The 16,443-nt window shown below is 44.4% G+C and overlaps 1 protein-coding gene across 2 annotated transcripts in view; it reads right to left on the reverse strand.

Moving 5' to 3' along the window:
- Nucleotides 1-1,833: 1,833 nt before the first annotated feature.
- The window catches only part of YPEL2 (yippee like 2), a 38,037-nt gene continuing 23,427 nt past the window's right edge, over nt 1,834-16,443 (reverse strand). For both annotated transcript variants that reach the window (XR_003989549.1, XM_030472569.1), the window contains 3 exons: nt 9,367-9,410; nt 8,473-8,581; nt 1,834-7,114 (listed from right to left, as the gene is read on the reverse strand). Coding sequence is in view for 1 of the 2 variants with exons in the window: in XM_030472569.1 (XP_030328429.1) it covers nt 7,025-7,114; nt 8,473-8,581; nt 9,367-9,410 (243 nt within the window). In the remaining variant the exon portion in view is untranslated. The remainder of the gene's footprint in view (nt 7,115-8,472; nt 8,582-9,366; nt 9,411-16,443) is intronic.

Genomic DNA, 16,443 nt, shown 5'->3' on the forward strand with positions numbered 1-16,443 from the left:
GCGGCGAGGAGCCGCCTGCACCAGACCGTGCTCTTCTCCAGGCACCTCCGTGTGCCTGAAGGACCAGCTCCACATGTCTTGGAAATGCCATCAGCGCCAAGACCTTCCTGCTGTGCAGGGCAGAGGCAGCGCATGCCTCATCCTCCCGTCCCTTACAGATGCCACCGGCAGCCTCCCGATCACGCATCCAGTGCGTCACACACAGGCATGGCACCAACAGTGGCAAATGAAGGTTTTGGTGAAACCAAGAACTCAAATTACCTTGAGCCTGCTGGGCAAGCAGTTAATTGTATCGACTGCCCCATTGGTTGAACCTGTTTGCCCACACTACGAGCAGGGGATGTCAGTTCACAGTCAGATCCTCCTTGGCTCCTCACCAGCCTCCCACAAACCCTCCGCTTCATCTTGCCTTGACCTTTCAGGTGCAGGTTTTCCTGCTGCAGCCTGAGCTGCACTTTGAGTTCGGGGCACTTAGCGGCTGGCACCATCAGGTCCTCTATAAAGAGGGTTAAGTTTCTTTTTCAGACACGTGGGGAATTAAGGGCGCTCAGCCAGCCTGCGGCAGCACAGGGCACAGCCGGGCACTGGCACAGGGCATGGGGACAGGTTCCAGCCGTCTTCAGCATTGGCATGAAGAAGGATTGCATCAGCTCAGCCAAAACCACCTCAAATAAAACACTGCTTCCATTTGGAAAATGGATTTTTAAGCTGAAGGCACCGGGAATTTGAAAGGTTGCACCCCGTTCACCTGGGAGCAGAATTCTGGTGTTGAAGTGAATGCTGTCAGATGAGATGAGCAGTGGCAGGCTGCAGCTGCAGCCAGGAGAAGTGATAGGTAGAAATGTCACAGCCTGTACCTGAGGTCCACAAGCTCCCTCCATTATTCACTGGAATTGCTCTGAATTTTAATATTGAAGGATCACTCTCCCTACGTGCCCTCTTTTCCTTCCAAAGCACAAGCTCTGCTTCCCACACAGATTTTTGTTGCTTCAGGACTAGTGTGGATCCAACAAGGAAAATTTTGTTTGCTGAACTTCTGCAGTTCATGCTTGACTTGTGAACACCCGAACTTGCCAGGCAGCTTTACTGAAGCTTTCGTTTACCTGTTAACAGGTATCTCCTACAATATGACTTCACAAGACACGGAGCTACGCAGCGAGTTTTACCAACAAGCAAAACTTCCAAACCCCAGGGTGGTTTTCTGGCCATAGGGAATTTCTTCATAGAATCATAGACTCCCAAGATGGGTTTGGGTTGGAAGGGACCTTAAAGCTCATCCAGTTCCAACCCCTGCCACGGGCAGGGGCACCTTCCACTAGAGCAGGTTGCTCCAAGCCCCTGTGTCCAACCTGGCCTTGAACACTGCCAGGGATGGGGCAGCCACAGCTTCTCTGGGCACCCTGTGCCAGCGCCTCAGCACCCTCACAGGGAAGAATTGATCCATTCTACTGTGGTAGGTGCTGCCATGTAACAGTGCTGACAAAACCCCTCATCCATGGGAAACAACTGAATGTCTCCTGCTCCATTTGTGGTTTCCTCTTGTACTAAATCCTAGACTTCAGGGGCTCTACATCATCTTTTTGATGAGCTCAACGGGATCCTTGCCCATTAGTACAGTCCCCAAGTGCTGAAGTGATTGTGTGCCAGGTCACTGCTCTGGACTGGCAGGTGTTGGAAAAGAGGATAAATTGACTACTTTCAAGCTAAATGTAACAGCTCTTGAACAACCACACTTGCACACAGCACAGGACATTCAAACGGAAACATGGACCAGCAGTTTTAGTACTTGAAAATTTTATTTTCTCAAATGAGCACCAACACATATTGTAAATATGACAAACAATACGCCTCCCTCTAATACTGAAGAACTATATACAATGTACAAATACATGAAAAGGTGAAAAACAATTATTTGAAAACAAACAGTTGCATTTATTACTGAAGCAAATGACCTGAAAGAATATGAAAAAAAAAAAAAAAAAATCAAAGAAATAAAAGTATACACAATTTGTAAACACAAGAGCATCAATAGACAGGCTGGTATTGGAAATATTGTCCTTTAGTTTTGTCAGCGGGGAAAGCATTCCCATTTCCTTATGAAAAACAAAACAAAGGATACATACAGTTCTTCACTATGAGAATAGCTTATTTGTGGTTGTACCTTACACAATGCCATTCTGCTTGCATTAAAATATGTCGATTTCTTTTTTCTGAATTCAAGACGATTTTGTTTCCCCTCTTCTGCTTATTCTTTTGGAACAGGATTCTGCAAAACCTACAGCTAAAATAATTATTTCTGAACATTTAATTTCTGAGGCCTCTCACCTGGTGAGAAGAGCTGCTTCCCACTGAGCTGAGCTCTGGGGCTCACCAACATCTTTACGCAACCGGGTTTTGGGTGTCATCTCTTCATCCAAGAACTGGTTCACACGGAAACATGATGCTCCTCCCGAAACAAGGTAGTGCAGTGAAATGCATGATTAACACACTCTCACATACCAGTTAGAAAAACACAAACAGAGAAGGTTCTCGCTTGATCATCACAAGAACAACAGATTTCATTGCTTTCTTTTTTCCTGTATCTTTTTAAACCATGTGCACCAAACCTAGACAATTGAGGAGTGTGCAACAAGAGTTACTCAGCACTGAAACCAGCTCCTTGCTCAGCAAAACACAGTTCAGTGATTTGTGCTGTTGGTCCACTTTGCAATAAACAAGAGACCCAATGAATTAAAAACAAAGAAGGGGGAGAAGGAGGGAAGTTAAACACAGAAAGGAAAACAAAATAAACTCCGCTTTCCTGCCAGAGAGGTAAACTTTTACTCTAGTCTGTGATGTAGCAGCCTGGTTTAAAGTAAAATAAAAAACCAAACCCCAAACAAACAACAAAACAACAACAACAACAAAATAATCAAAGAGAAAACCAGGACCCATGTCCAAAGACTTATGTTTCAGTTTAAAACCAATGACTACTTAAAAATCTCCACCCTCCATCCCTGCTGCCTCCAAGCAACTGGCAACAGCAATCCAGAGGTTGCAGCTTATACTCAATCCTGGTTTCTAAGCCTTGATATCTACTTCACTCCAGCCAATACTGGTGCAACAGAAAATTTCAGGCCCAGATCCTACAAACCAGATCTCCTCCTCAATAAAGTTGTGCCCAGATGGAGCCCCACCAGTCTTCATGGGACTTGCTGTGGGAGCACAAGGTGACACAGGGCTCAGGCTGCTGGATGAGAAAAGGTGATCCAGCATGGACCTCCATACACTGGAGCATTCCCCATGCGCCTGCAGCTACCTCCCATCCCACACATCAGTTCCTGCCCAGACCACTGTCCCTAACCCAGCTATTGCCTGCAATGGAGACCAATTCTGCCAGATGGAAGCGGGAATGACTCCCCTCTCCTGCACATCCAGAGGAAAAATGGATCGACTTCAGAGGACAACATGTATTATGATTTTTTGTTTCCCTTTAAACATATTTTCCAACAAATACAGAAGGAAACAGTATCATTTATAAACAACAAAAAAGTGCTCTCAGGGAGGGACTGAGAAAACAGCACCAAATATATTATTTTTTTTAATTAAATATTATTTACAAAAGTGTATTTCACAAGATATTGTTTCTTTTTTCCCTGCTTTTTATATATTATTATCTGAATATTTATTACAGGGATCAGGATTTCACACCAGCTAATCCACCACAGCAAAACAATTTAACACCTACTCCAGTCTGAGCTTTGGGGTGGATCAGGTCATGTAAACTCAAAGGTACATGCAGCTTGCCAGAGACGAGGCTGCTACATGAAATAAAAGCAAAACTCGCTGCTGTTCATGTGTTCTCAAGGATATCACCCACGGAAAGCAGTACCATGGGTACCTGGTGCTCTGCATTCAGGCACTGCCTGCCCAAGGAGGCAGCTTCCATGGGCAACATGTCCCGCTTGGAAACAACAGTCCCACCTTGCCCACCCCAGATGGTAACAAATTGGCTCCAGTCAACCCAAAGGGATGCAGATAGCGAGGTTCTCAAGGTTCTTTGGTTATGCCCTGAATAGATCACTCTACCAGTCATCAACTGAGCCTGCGCAGGCTGTGGCAGCTACTAGCACACAGATCTGATCATCCTGTCTGGTTGCCAGCTCCCACTACTGTCATGTGTCTTAATACAGCAAGTAACAGATAAGTTAGCAGTGGATTAAAAAGTACTTCATATTCAATGGACACATAGTGGGGAAGCCAATGAGCTTCACAAGCCTGTTTTTCCTTATCTCCCTGTACAGTGTATTAAAGTCACTCTATGCATGATTATCTGGGTGCACTAGGGATGTTCGCAGACACATATTTTTTCCCTATCAGGGCTTGAGGACAGATTCTCAGCGAGTGTGAATCTGTGGAGGCTGAGGGACAAAACCAATTAAAACCAGATTAAGATCTTGCCATATTCAAGCTTAGACTGCTTGCCATTGAAAGTGTAACCCCTGTGAACAGTTAAAAACAGCCTGATCTGATGGATCACCACCCTTTTCTTGTTCCAAATAATGGATAAAAACATTTACGTCTGGTAGATTTCTGTAGTAACTGTTCTTTCTCAGAGCAGTCCTCTGGACAGGCCTACCTTTTATATCACTTTTTTATAGGCAATCAATCTAAATACCAACATAAACCCCTGAGGCCCCGTGTGTTCTTCTTCTCAACCTCATCTTAATGATTTGAGGTTACCCCTTACTTCTCCCAGCTCCAACCAGACCCCTTTGAAGGCTACTTATCTGGGGAAACCTGGAGACCTTCAAAGAACGCAAATTACTTCCCACTAGTCAGAGCCCAACAAATTGTCATGGATCATCAACCAAAGGACAGGAAAATGGGACCAGGTCAGTGCCAAAGTCAACAAGACAGAGGGTACTGCAGAATTGTTGATTTCTACTAGATTTTTATCACTGAAGGCAATGTGGACGATGGAAGCAGAGACCATCAGAAACAAAAGCTGAAGCAATTGTTACACAGCCCCAGCAGAAAGGGTGAAGGCAGAAGCCACCTCCTAACAGGCTAGCCACAAACTGAGCAAACCCCATCCCCTCAGGAGCCACGGCCAGCTTCCACCTCACTTCTCTCTCCAACGTTGTAAAGAACAGTGGTTCAAGAGAAGAAATGATCTTTGCTTAGATGGGCCATCAGGTTTGGGTTTCAGCACAAAGACCCAACATGTATGTTCCACCCTGATCCCTAGGTATCATCTCTGCTCACATCCCCTTCATTTAACAGCAAATTACTTTCTCACCACCAGCCCTCTGTCCTGCTCCACCGCACCAACTCAGAGTCTCTTGGAGTGGGGGCAAGTGGGAACAGATCATAGCTCCAAAGCTTAGGTTTCATAAGGAGTTACACACCTCTGCACAATACTCTTTCCTTCTGGATTAAGAAAGATTTCCCCCAATGGATTAACCTACTTGAAAAAATTCCACAAACAAAAAGAAAATTCACTCAAAGAGACAAAACTAATTCAGTTAAATAGTCTTTAGTTATGCACCAGATACTGGCTGGACTGTTGCAGAGCAAACTTCACATTGTCATTTATGTCTAACACAGCTCCCCTCTCACACACAATGCCCCTTCCCCACTGACCACCTCGGGAAGGTCCACAGTAATTAAAATGAAAAAATTAAAATGGGAAGGATTTGTCCCTTGCAGTTACGATGCCCACATCTACCCCTTCCCTTTAAATTCCAAGGCATAGACAATTTCAGGGCAGGGGGAAGATGCTGAATTTCTTTTTTCTTTCCCATTTCCACTGTGCCTGCAACAGGCTTCTGGGAGTGGGAAAAGGGAGGAAGGTTTTGGGGAGGATACCTCATGGCTTGAAATATCCACCTGTGCAATACCGCTACAGCCACCAGGCTCCTCTGCTCCCTCCTCTCCCCACACGCACACCAGTTCTCTGCCAGGCTCCAAGAGTGGAGCTGATGGCTGGGACCTGGGATTTAAGATAAAGATTCTGTAACAGCTTTTCCTACTTGCACTCGTGAAGGATTGGTAAAAGACCCCCAGGGATGCTCAGTGGAGGCCAGGAAATCAAAAAGTACCCTGTGTTACTAAGTTTGTCCCCATCCTCCTCTACATGATTTCCTCTTTCTTGCCTAACACATGACGTTTTTCTCCCCGTCACATCTTCTAAGCTGCAGCTCCAGCACCCTTGTGACTTAAGTGGTTTTCTCCTCCCCTCTGAAGGGTCAAGAGTCAGGATTTGGCTTCTCCAGCTGTGAGGATGCTCCCCACAGCTGTGTTCTGTTGGGATGTATGGCCTACCTACCCTGAAACAGTGAGAGAAACGGGAGGCAGGGAATCTCTCCAGCCTTCACGTCCTCCCCCCAAGACGACAAGTTCATAAATGGCAAATGAAACACAGATTTGCGATCAGCTTGTGGGGGGAACTGGTCATGACTTGTGCTCAGCCAGCATAGACTGAAGCTCCACCGATGGAGCAGCGGTTTTACCATCTGGAGAGAACGCAGCCGTGAGGTATTTTTCTGTCCATTTAGACAAGTAGATAGTTTCAAGCCTTGGTTAACCAGGACTTAAAGGAGAAGTACAGTTTCAACTTCTGATGACTTCCCTTTGGGCCCATTCCCCACCCCCTATCACCTTCTCCTGCCCAAAACTCGGGTTTTCCTCCCGCACCGAGACCTTACGATAAAATGCCACCACAGAGCCAACTTCAGTTTGTACTCAAACACTCGTCAACATGGAATGGCTGTTGGGCATTCGGTGCATTCTCTTAGCCAACGCCAGAACAGAGAGAGAAGCAGCCAGGGTCAACTCACAAACAGATACAAAGCAAAGAGACAGAGAGACAGAAATTTAGAGGCCAGTCACCAATAAAGATGGAGAAGGGTGTGAAGATGCTCCCAAATTGCAGAGCCTCTAAATGCATGGAACCAAGCGTTCAGTCACTCTCTCACTCTTGGATATAATGTTCGGTTGGATGGCATTCTCTTACACGCTGGTAGGGCTGGGCTCTTCCCATTCAATCCCAGCCATTATCCTTGATCATGTGAGCTAGTTCAATGATGTATTTGCCTTCTTTATACTTCTGGCTGCTTTCAAAAGCGTGTTCCTAAAAACAAAAGGAGAAAGAATGAGATCAAGACGATATCTGAAGGTAAATGCACAGTTAGAGATCAGATCCAGGAATGCTGGTACAAGTCTTAGCCTTCTCTACAGAGTAAAATGCTCTAACTGCAGGTCCTCCTGTTGGCTTTCAGGAAAAGCATGCTGGAAGAATCTTAAATCCTGCTTCTAGATGTCTTTACAGTCTGGAAAAAGGAACAATTGGCACCATGTAAATGCGCAGCTTTCTGTAGGCCAATGTCAACTGCTCCTTGAACTATGATTTAGGAATCATCTGTGATAAACCCCACCTCTCTCCGAGGTGAAAAACTCTAGGTGGAAACTTCATGTGGAAATGGAGCAATTGGGCACCAAGCGACGAGAAGGACTCACCCTACACAGATGCATGCTTGCAGGAACACACAACGCTTCACCACTGCAGAACTGCAGAAGTGAAAAAATCTGTGGGATCGCCAACCAGGAGGGACTCCCGTTACTGAAGCAGCATCCTCAAAAGCAGCTCAGCTCTGCTCAGGTGTTCTGTAATGCACCTGAAAAAACGTCACTGGAGGCTTGGGCTTACTGCTATGTTTACAAAATTTTGTATTTTGTTTTACAGTAAACTCAGTTTTATACTTAGTGTCCTTTTCCATTTCTGAGATCCATGCTGTGGTTCTGCATGGATTCCTACTGCATCAATTATTGATGCTTTACTTTTTACAGCCTTTCAATTGATTTATTAAAGAGTATTTCTGTACAGAGGCCACACAGAATAAAGAATATTTCTGTCTATGTTTTGTTTAGACACTGGTCAAAATGTTTTGACAAACAAGTTTGCTGTGTGCCTCCTGATGCAGAAATTAGAATGTAGCATAAGCCTTTATTTGAAGGTAACTGAATTTATGAAGAGCAAGAGACAGCAAACAGATAAAAAACCCCATATTCAATAAACCCATGACCAACATTTCCAGTGGGAAGGACACAGGATTAACAATATATGGATCATTCTATTATTCTGGTATTGTCTGGGAAAAAAGACAAGAAGAACCACAAGAATGACTGATGTTATCCTCACATTTATATTAAGTATCACTAAGGGACACCCACCAAAACCAAGCCCACAGTGTATATTCTTAGTAAAAAACATATATTAGCCACAAAGAACTCCTGCTCTGAATGAATGCAACAAACACAAGACAGGAAAGAAAAGAAATACAGGAAGGAAAAAAGACGGGGCTACAGACCAGAACCTGCATTTCTGGTTCCCAAGTTAATGGTCTTTCCATGAGACCACGTTACCATACACACACCTTCAGAAAGGGCTGGAGCAAAGATGTCCACGGGAAAAATTTTAGTGATACTCACGTATTTCCAACCCAGTGTAGTTTTGCAGTTTTCACAGTAAATATCTGCAACCGCATGTAATCCTGTTAGTAACACCCGCTCCTCTGCAGGGCCACAACCCACGTTAACTCTGGGAAAAAAGGAGAGATGCTCCCTATTAGTTGTCTTGGCACATCAAAATGCTGCATTGAAGTTGACAGCAATTTTAATGCAGTATTTGAAAACATAAGCAGGAGGTTCAGGATACTGAGTACCAAAGCTGCGACCAAAATGAAGATCTCTTGCATTTTCAGAACAGAATGAAAAGGTGAAATATCTTTTTTATTCAACTGGAAGTTCTATAAAGCTTTGAAGAGAACATTAATAACATTGTAGCAAATTGCACTAATTATGCATTTGAGAAAGATTTTCATTTTCAAATTGAGAAAATGGTACTTTTACTTTCCCAAATGGAAAATTGAAAAATGTAACTGAAATCAGCAGTTCTTCTCAAAGACATCCCAGCAGTGATCTCATCAAAACTATTTTCAGTTATTGGGAAAATTACACTTGGTCTTTATGCTACCTCTAAAAAGTAAGTTCAGATTTAGATACAATTTACTCTCTACATTTACGACACACTCTTTTGTCCAACTACATTCTCTGAGAAGAGAATGACTCATCCACTAGCTCTTATTTCTCAATCTGATGATGACAAAACCACCTTTTCCTAGCTGCTTATCTGAAACCTCAACATTAAATCAAATATGAATCAGTGCTATTTCCTGCCTTTTTCTCCAACCATTTTCAGCAAGCTCCCAAGGCTTAGGCAGAGGTTTTCTAGAGGAAGACTATCCTTTTGTTTTCTTCTTCACGAGGGTTTTCTTAAATCTATCCTTAGAAACACAGAGGTGACACGTACAAAGTTATACTCACACTGAATTGAAGAGGTATGCTCGTCCTTGGCTTCCTTGAAAGGACTGAAAGGTAAGAAAACAAAATTCAGTTGGCTGGTTGATAGAAGCAAGGCTAAACCAGGACCTGCCCTCATCGGCTGCGTTAACGGTAGTTATAGCAACTGTTAGCCAGGGCCTGAGAAACACACATTGTTAGAGTCTTCGAGATGGAAAAAGCACAAAGCAAAGTGTCAGGAGGAGATGAGCACTGATGAACAGAGGTCTTGTCTTGTAGTCAGGAAGGGAGCATCTGCCTTCAACTCTAATGCCTGCCCATTTCACAAGGCATGCTGGCAGCCCAGTGAGAACTTCACCCGGTATTACCAGCATTTCCAATGTACTTTTCAAGAGTTAACCTGTTTTCTCTCTTATATCCCAGCAATGCCTATTATCACCCTTTCAGTTCTGTTTATGAATTTAACACTACTGCCTCACCCTTGCCTAGGACAGCCTTGCTGCCAAATACTGATTTGAATCTCTCTTTTAAAACAAGGTGCTCGCAGAGGCTTCCCACTGCGCTGCCGCAGTTTGGAAACACCACTGCTGCATATGGCAGCACATGAATTCCCCTTAGGAAGACTGCACAGATGGATGCTGAACCAAACTGAGAGATTGTGACCTATTTGTGAAAAGTGCTGTGCACACAAAAATACAACCTCTACTCTAGTGGTTTTACAAAAGACCTTAACCTTGCTGAGGTGTCTGCAAGCCTTCATACTCCCACTGATGCCAGGGAAATCTTCAGGAGTGGATCCAAATATATGACAAGATACAATTGGATAGAGATGAACATGGACAAGAGAGAACCGCAAAGCAACACAACCACATCGGATAATCACAAGCCATGGCACATCCCCTTTGCCACACGTTTCCTCAGGATCTTAAAGCATCACCGTGAGAAGGCAGTGCTTCAAAGAGAGCAGGGAAACGCCAGCCTGGCAGGACACTTCCAAGAGCCAGAAGGCTCCATTGTGTCAAGTCTGTAACGTTACCCCATGATGGTGCCTTGCTTACAAGAGCTGGCTCACACATAGCAAGTGCTACCTGCACTTTTTACGTGCTCTGACAAGCATGCACTGAATGAAACATTTGGTGCTTATGAGCAAGATCACAGTTGCTGTCTGTATACAAGATCACGAGATATCTCAGCGTATGTATGCAAGGAGCTGGGAAAGTCAAAGAGCAGCTTTTCTGGACCACTTAATCATTTACCTTGCACCTTACCAGGAACCTTGGAATATTTAATGTTTTCCTTAAAACCTCAGCTTCTACAGATGAGTGATTATTTCAGGACAAATACCCTTAAAAGGGGGGAGACAGAGTTTTGAGAGACTAGATAAACATTCAAACACTAGATAAACCTTTACCTCCCTAGACCACTAACACTAGTCATCTATTTAGTTAAGGGCAACCTAAACCTGGGGCAACACAAATGTGCATCTCCCCACATGAAGCAGTATCTGGGGTGTCCCTGCCCCTCCCAAGTCATCCTATTCTGTTTGCCCTAGGGATGCACCCCTAGACAGCCTCAAGGAGAAGCAAAGTCAAAGGCATGCCTGGGAGCCAGCAAGCCTGTGGATGATCTGGACCCCAGTTCTTACATCCACATATATCTGCATTCATCAGCTGCTTCCTCCACACTGGGAAGGCTCCTGCGTGTTTCCTGCCAACAGTCCTAATGCCTAGAGCTGGGGTACCAGCCCATTAGCTCCAGCAAGCATTTCTTGGGTGCTGCCTGGGCTAACAGCCTGTAAGATGTTCTCTCCATCATGAGCCATGTTCATGTGAAAGGCAGAGATGGAAAATTCACTCACCAGCAGGAGACAACAGAACACATTAAAGGTGTGATTTAAAACTGCCCTGAAAACAGAGCAAGTACAGCCTGTCATAGCATTTACCCTGGTGCCCTTCTTGGTGTCAAGGCACTCTCCAAAAGTGGCAAAGGCCCACTAGAAGATCCCAAATTGCAAGAACATATGCAAAAAGCTCCCTACCACACAGCAGAGGCACCTCTGTTGGCAAACACAATGCCAAGGGGCGTGCAGGCAGAGAGCCACAGCCAGCAATAAAAGCTGCCTGTGAGGTCTGGATGTCAGCAAGAGCTCTGCCAGCTATAAAGTCACTGCCTGGCAAAAATCTTGACTCACTCCTGGAGGAAGAACTATTCTTCAGAGGAATCCAAAGCCCAGTAATTAGCTGCCACCCAGGGCACAGAAGAGCCACTCTGGATTCAGAGAGGACGCCTGAGGCACTTGGCTATCTCTCTCACTCAGACAAAAGCAGTGCCCTGAGGAATGCCTGTTTTCTTGGGAAGGAATTAAATAGGACACATGGCTCAAGCATGTTTGTGTAATCGCATTTATTAGAGAAGCTTCTTCTAATCCTTCTGCAGCACTCAAGTTCTTTATTATTGTTATTGTCAGCTGGCTGATACCCCACATGCCAACTAGGTCTAGCCTGACTGCTACAAAACATACACTGCATTGTTTCAGCATCCTGTGTGGTAAAGTAGGAACTGACACAAAGCCAGTGGCCCCCAGGCCAGAAAAAGAGTCCAAGCCAGACCCAAAAAATGCTCTACCTTGCTACAGCAAACAGCAGGAGCATCAGCTATCCATGCTGCAGAAGAGACATACCAGTCTAGTAGGATGGACTGCGGATGGTGGATAGGGATGAATAAGAAGGTCCCACAGCAACATGTGTGCCATCAAAGCAAAATGAAAGCAGATGAAGCTTGTTAACCGTCCAGTCCTTCACAGTAAATACTTTTCCATAAACACCAAAGTGACTAAGTTTGCCAATAACAACAACCACGGGAGCAAAGCTTTTATTGGTACAGAAATAGGATTTTCCATTACTGCTGTACAAAGGCCTGTCTTTAATAAACAACAAAACCAAACCCATCAGCTCTGTGTTTGTGGCTCATCGGACACTATTCCAGCTCCCCACTCCAGGGACAGTAGCATCCTTTCAGAGGTGCCCTTCCTTCCACATCAAGCCAGTGTTTTCAGATATCTAAGGGTGTTCACTGCAAAAAAATCACATTAATTCTCTCCTGCCCAAGCAGAACTTTTCGCTGCTCAGCCTTTTTTTTTTTTTTTTTGCCTGTCTGAATCTGAATATTCACCCTCCAGCTAGCTAAGGATCTGGCAAATCATATAAAAAAAAGTGAGAGAAGTTTGGCAACCACCTCAAGCTCACCAGTGCATCTGCTCTCCACAAGACTGAACTGGCTGTGTCTTTATAAAGGTAGCCCAGGCAGGTTTTATCTGGGTGTTGTAACCTCAGCATTTTCTGGAGATGTTCCTTCTCTTGTGGCACTCCAGAAAATTTGGCACATGCTGTAATGGGCACTATGAAATCAGAATAAACAGGTATATTTGTACACAAACAGATGTCCTTTTCATTGTTTTTGTTGTTTTTTTATTAAGAATCACAAAAAGAGATTTCCACAACACACTTGGTTTTCACTGAACAGTGACAGCGGTAAGACCTACTTTCTATGCTATGTATTTTCCCCATGTAGATTTTCTTGACACATATTCAAAGGTGTATCTCATAGGCATGCTTATAAATCCAGACTTCTTATTCTCTAGAACAGCAGCTCCTGGCATCACTTTCCGGCTGAAAGAAATGGAAAGGATTTTTTGTTGTTGTTTCCCACTGAAAGCCGAAGCACATATTTTTCTCTGCACTGCTAATGCTCAGTGTCTGGCTGGAAACACATCTGTATACGCCAGCAACAAAACTCTTCGTCCTCATCCTGCCTGAGCCCTCTAAAATACAAGACAAGCTTTTGAGATGTACAATGTACAACAGTTTATTCCTCCTGACTACTTGCATTCAAAAACCCTCCTCACCCCCTGGGTGCTCCGCTCAGCACGGAGGCATCTAAAAGCTGCAGGGCCTAAGGAGCGCTGATTTGAGCACCCAGGTAGGAAACCACAAGCCTGGAGTCAGCTATTTGGCTGCAGATCCTTGCCTGCCAAGCTATCTCTTGTTACAGCAGAAGCTCCATGTTAAGATGCCTTCGGCAGCTGCTCTGGTTTAAGAAGTTCCTATCACCCAATTTACACTCATTATGGCCCCCTCAGCTGTGCTGATTCCAAATTAGATCTGTGAAATCATTATTTTTATAAACAAATACTTTGGCAGGGGGTGGGTGGGTTCTAGGGAAATAGCTTTTCCTCCTTGTACCATATCATGGATCCAGTTTAAAGGGCAATCACACAGACTACTTAATAATCACAGTATGGGGGCACACACAAGTCGTTCAGAGTAGGAAGTTTTCAAGCTAAATTTGCTGGCAAAGCAGCACAGCACAGAACTGCAGCTCTAGTGGGAGCCAGTCTGCAGGATATGGAGTTTGGGTTTCACAGATGCTGTTAAACCAGATCTGCCGCAGAAGGAAGTGCAACATGCAGCCAGCATCTAAGAAGTGCCAGCTCCTTTGTGGTGGTCACACTCTGCTCACTAGAGATGGATTCAGCTTGCAAGACTCAAAACTGAATCCTTATATATTCAACACCCTTGATCTTGGGAGCTGTCGTGTTGGTTTAGTCATTTTATTATATTCTGGCCTCAAACCTAAGTGCTGAATCTACCACTCTCTTTGCTCTGACCAAGACACGGCTCCTTCAGAGCCTTCTTCAGCGGAGCAACAGCATGCAGGCAACCACACGTGTGCAGGGAAGGGCTACACCCCTCCATCACTCCAGCCTGTTTCATTCCTGCTTTCCCACAGCTATCAGACCTCTGCGCTTCCACGATCCTGTTACTGGTGACTGCTGAAGACACAGAGGGAAATTTTCACATTCAAACAGTGCAGGGAAAGGCATGAATTCTGAATGTGCTCCAAACACACCTACACACCATACCCCTTTTTCCTAGCACCTACAGCTTCTCATTCACTGTGCAGCCCACTCAGCAGTTCCACACACTGAACAGATGACAGGATTAATACCCCAAGTCTTTGTGATGGCATTCGACAACAGGCTAAACATAAAAAGAGCTGGCTGGAATCATCTGGAAAGATAGGAAGCAGTTGCCAGGACTAAATGGCTACATACTGATACTTACTTGTTCTCTGCAGCATGCAGCAGAGAAAACCCCCACTTACCTACATCCAGCTGGCAGCCTTTTAACAAACCAATAGAACAAAAATGAAAAGGCAAATTCTCCCAAAGAGGTCCAAGAGCAAAAAGGAACAGAGCGTGCCCTTCCATACTATGCTCTTGAAAGCTACAAATAATTCTCACTGCAAGGACACAAACAGGAACAGAGGGCCTAAAGTTACTGCTGGAGATCAACGGCTGTCAGCACATCCCAGGCAATGCGAAGTGGTAGCATGAGGAGAAGCCAAATGACCACAGCCATCTGGACTCCTCAGAAAAAGGACATGTTTTCTGGGCCTCTGATGTCTCCACTGGGACAGAGCAATTCAGTGAGTAAGAGAAACAGCATTACAAACTCCCAGGTTTAAGAGGCACCGAAACCTGTGTAAGAAAATTCGATGTATTCAGAAATAGCTCTGTTATGGCTTATTTCCCACTTCCACGTACAACTTTTAAGTTACTACAGTCATTTGCACAACACTGATTATAAGATTCATCTATTCTTGCTGCTGATTTAACCCTCAAACATCTAAGGATGAGATGTCCTCATAAAATACCATTTGAACAGGGAGAGGACACCTTTCAAGTATGACCAAAGCATGATATCAACTCGAGTGCACATGAATTTGCATATAAAGATAGGCTACACAGGCTCTCCTCACACTCCTCCTACTCCCTCTAGCACTTAATCCCAATTCCCTTCAGTTGTTATTCCACCTAACAAGCAAGGTCACACAGAAAGCTCTGCCTTAATGGCACCTTTCAAGCCCTGTTAATTATGGCCATAATTATTTCATTAAAAAAAATAAGTCCTGCAATGTGTTTAGAGGAACCACTATGCCTGGTAACAGCACTAGATGTATGATGACTCTACACAGAGATTACTTGTGAGTCACTGTGCAGTGGGAATGAAGTTGGGAAAATATAACTACAGAAATACATGCTGCAGATTCTGGGATCTGCCCTATACAGCATGAGCCACTTCAGCCATCTACTTGCATCACACTCACGTTTTTCTCAAGGAAGTATGAGTTCAATTACTTGTTCCCTGTATCCTCACATAGTAGAGAGACCTCCTCAGGGTTCATTAATTCCACCTTGTTCTTCCTCACAGAAGGGACAGTCAGTGATCAGATTAAACTGAGATTCAATTTTGCTCCGATTATGCGAGATACAGACCCATGTCAAGGGAACCAGTTACATTATTCCACCTTGTGCATATATGTGACTTTACTCTGTTCCAACTGCATTCCTGAGTTTTAATTGAGTTTTAACATGGGTCCTTAATGCTATTTAAGGCCCAAAGTCGATATGGAATTAGTGGACCAAACTCATCTCTGAAGTAATTCAATTAATTCAGCATGGCCTTATTTCCCAGCAGTTTATGTTGCTGTGTAAATACACAGTGAATAACTATGAGTCTGCCACGTTTCATCATAGGAAGAGCTACATCCCAGCAGTTTTACATCATGTTTGTGTCTTAGGTTATGTAGTCTGTGAGAAGATGCACAGATTGGAAAGATGAAAGATGTTACTTCCATTTTTTTTTATTCTGATGGAGATGTTATTACAGTTTTTCATTCTGCTTCCTGGCAGCAGCAGCTGCTCATTCAACCCCCTCGTTCCTGTTCCCTCCACACCCAACATAACAGGAGCAAGACATGTTTCTGATAAGAGCCTTTTGTCCTAACAGGAAGCAACTCAGCACTTTCAGTGCACAGGACAGGTGGGGAAAGACTGCAGACAGACAGTGCAAAAGGTATGAACACACACCCGCAAACATACCAGCAGGCAACGCTGCTGGCATCACCTCTGCCTCCCATGAAATAAATTCTCTGCTGCTTGGAAAAGGCTGGATGGTGATGTTTTCAGGAAAAAGGTCAATGTAAGGGTGCAAACTGTCAGCGACTGAAGCACCTCACCCTTCTGCTACACCCCACTTC

The sequence above is a fragment of the Strigops habroptila genome (genome assembly GCF_004027225.2).
Source record: "Strigops habroptila isolate Jane chromosome 13 unlocalized genomic scaffold, bStrHab1.2.pri S16, whole genome shotgun sequence".
NCBI classification, from domain to species: Eukaryota; Metazoa; Chordata; class Aves; order Psittaciformes; family Psittacidae; genus Strigops; species Strigops habroptila.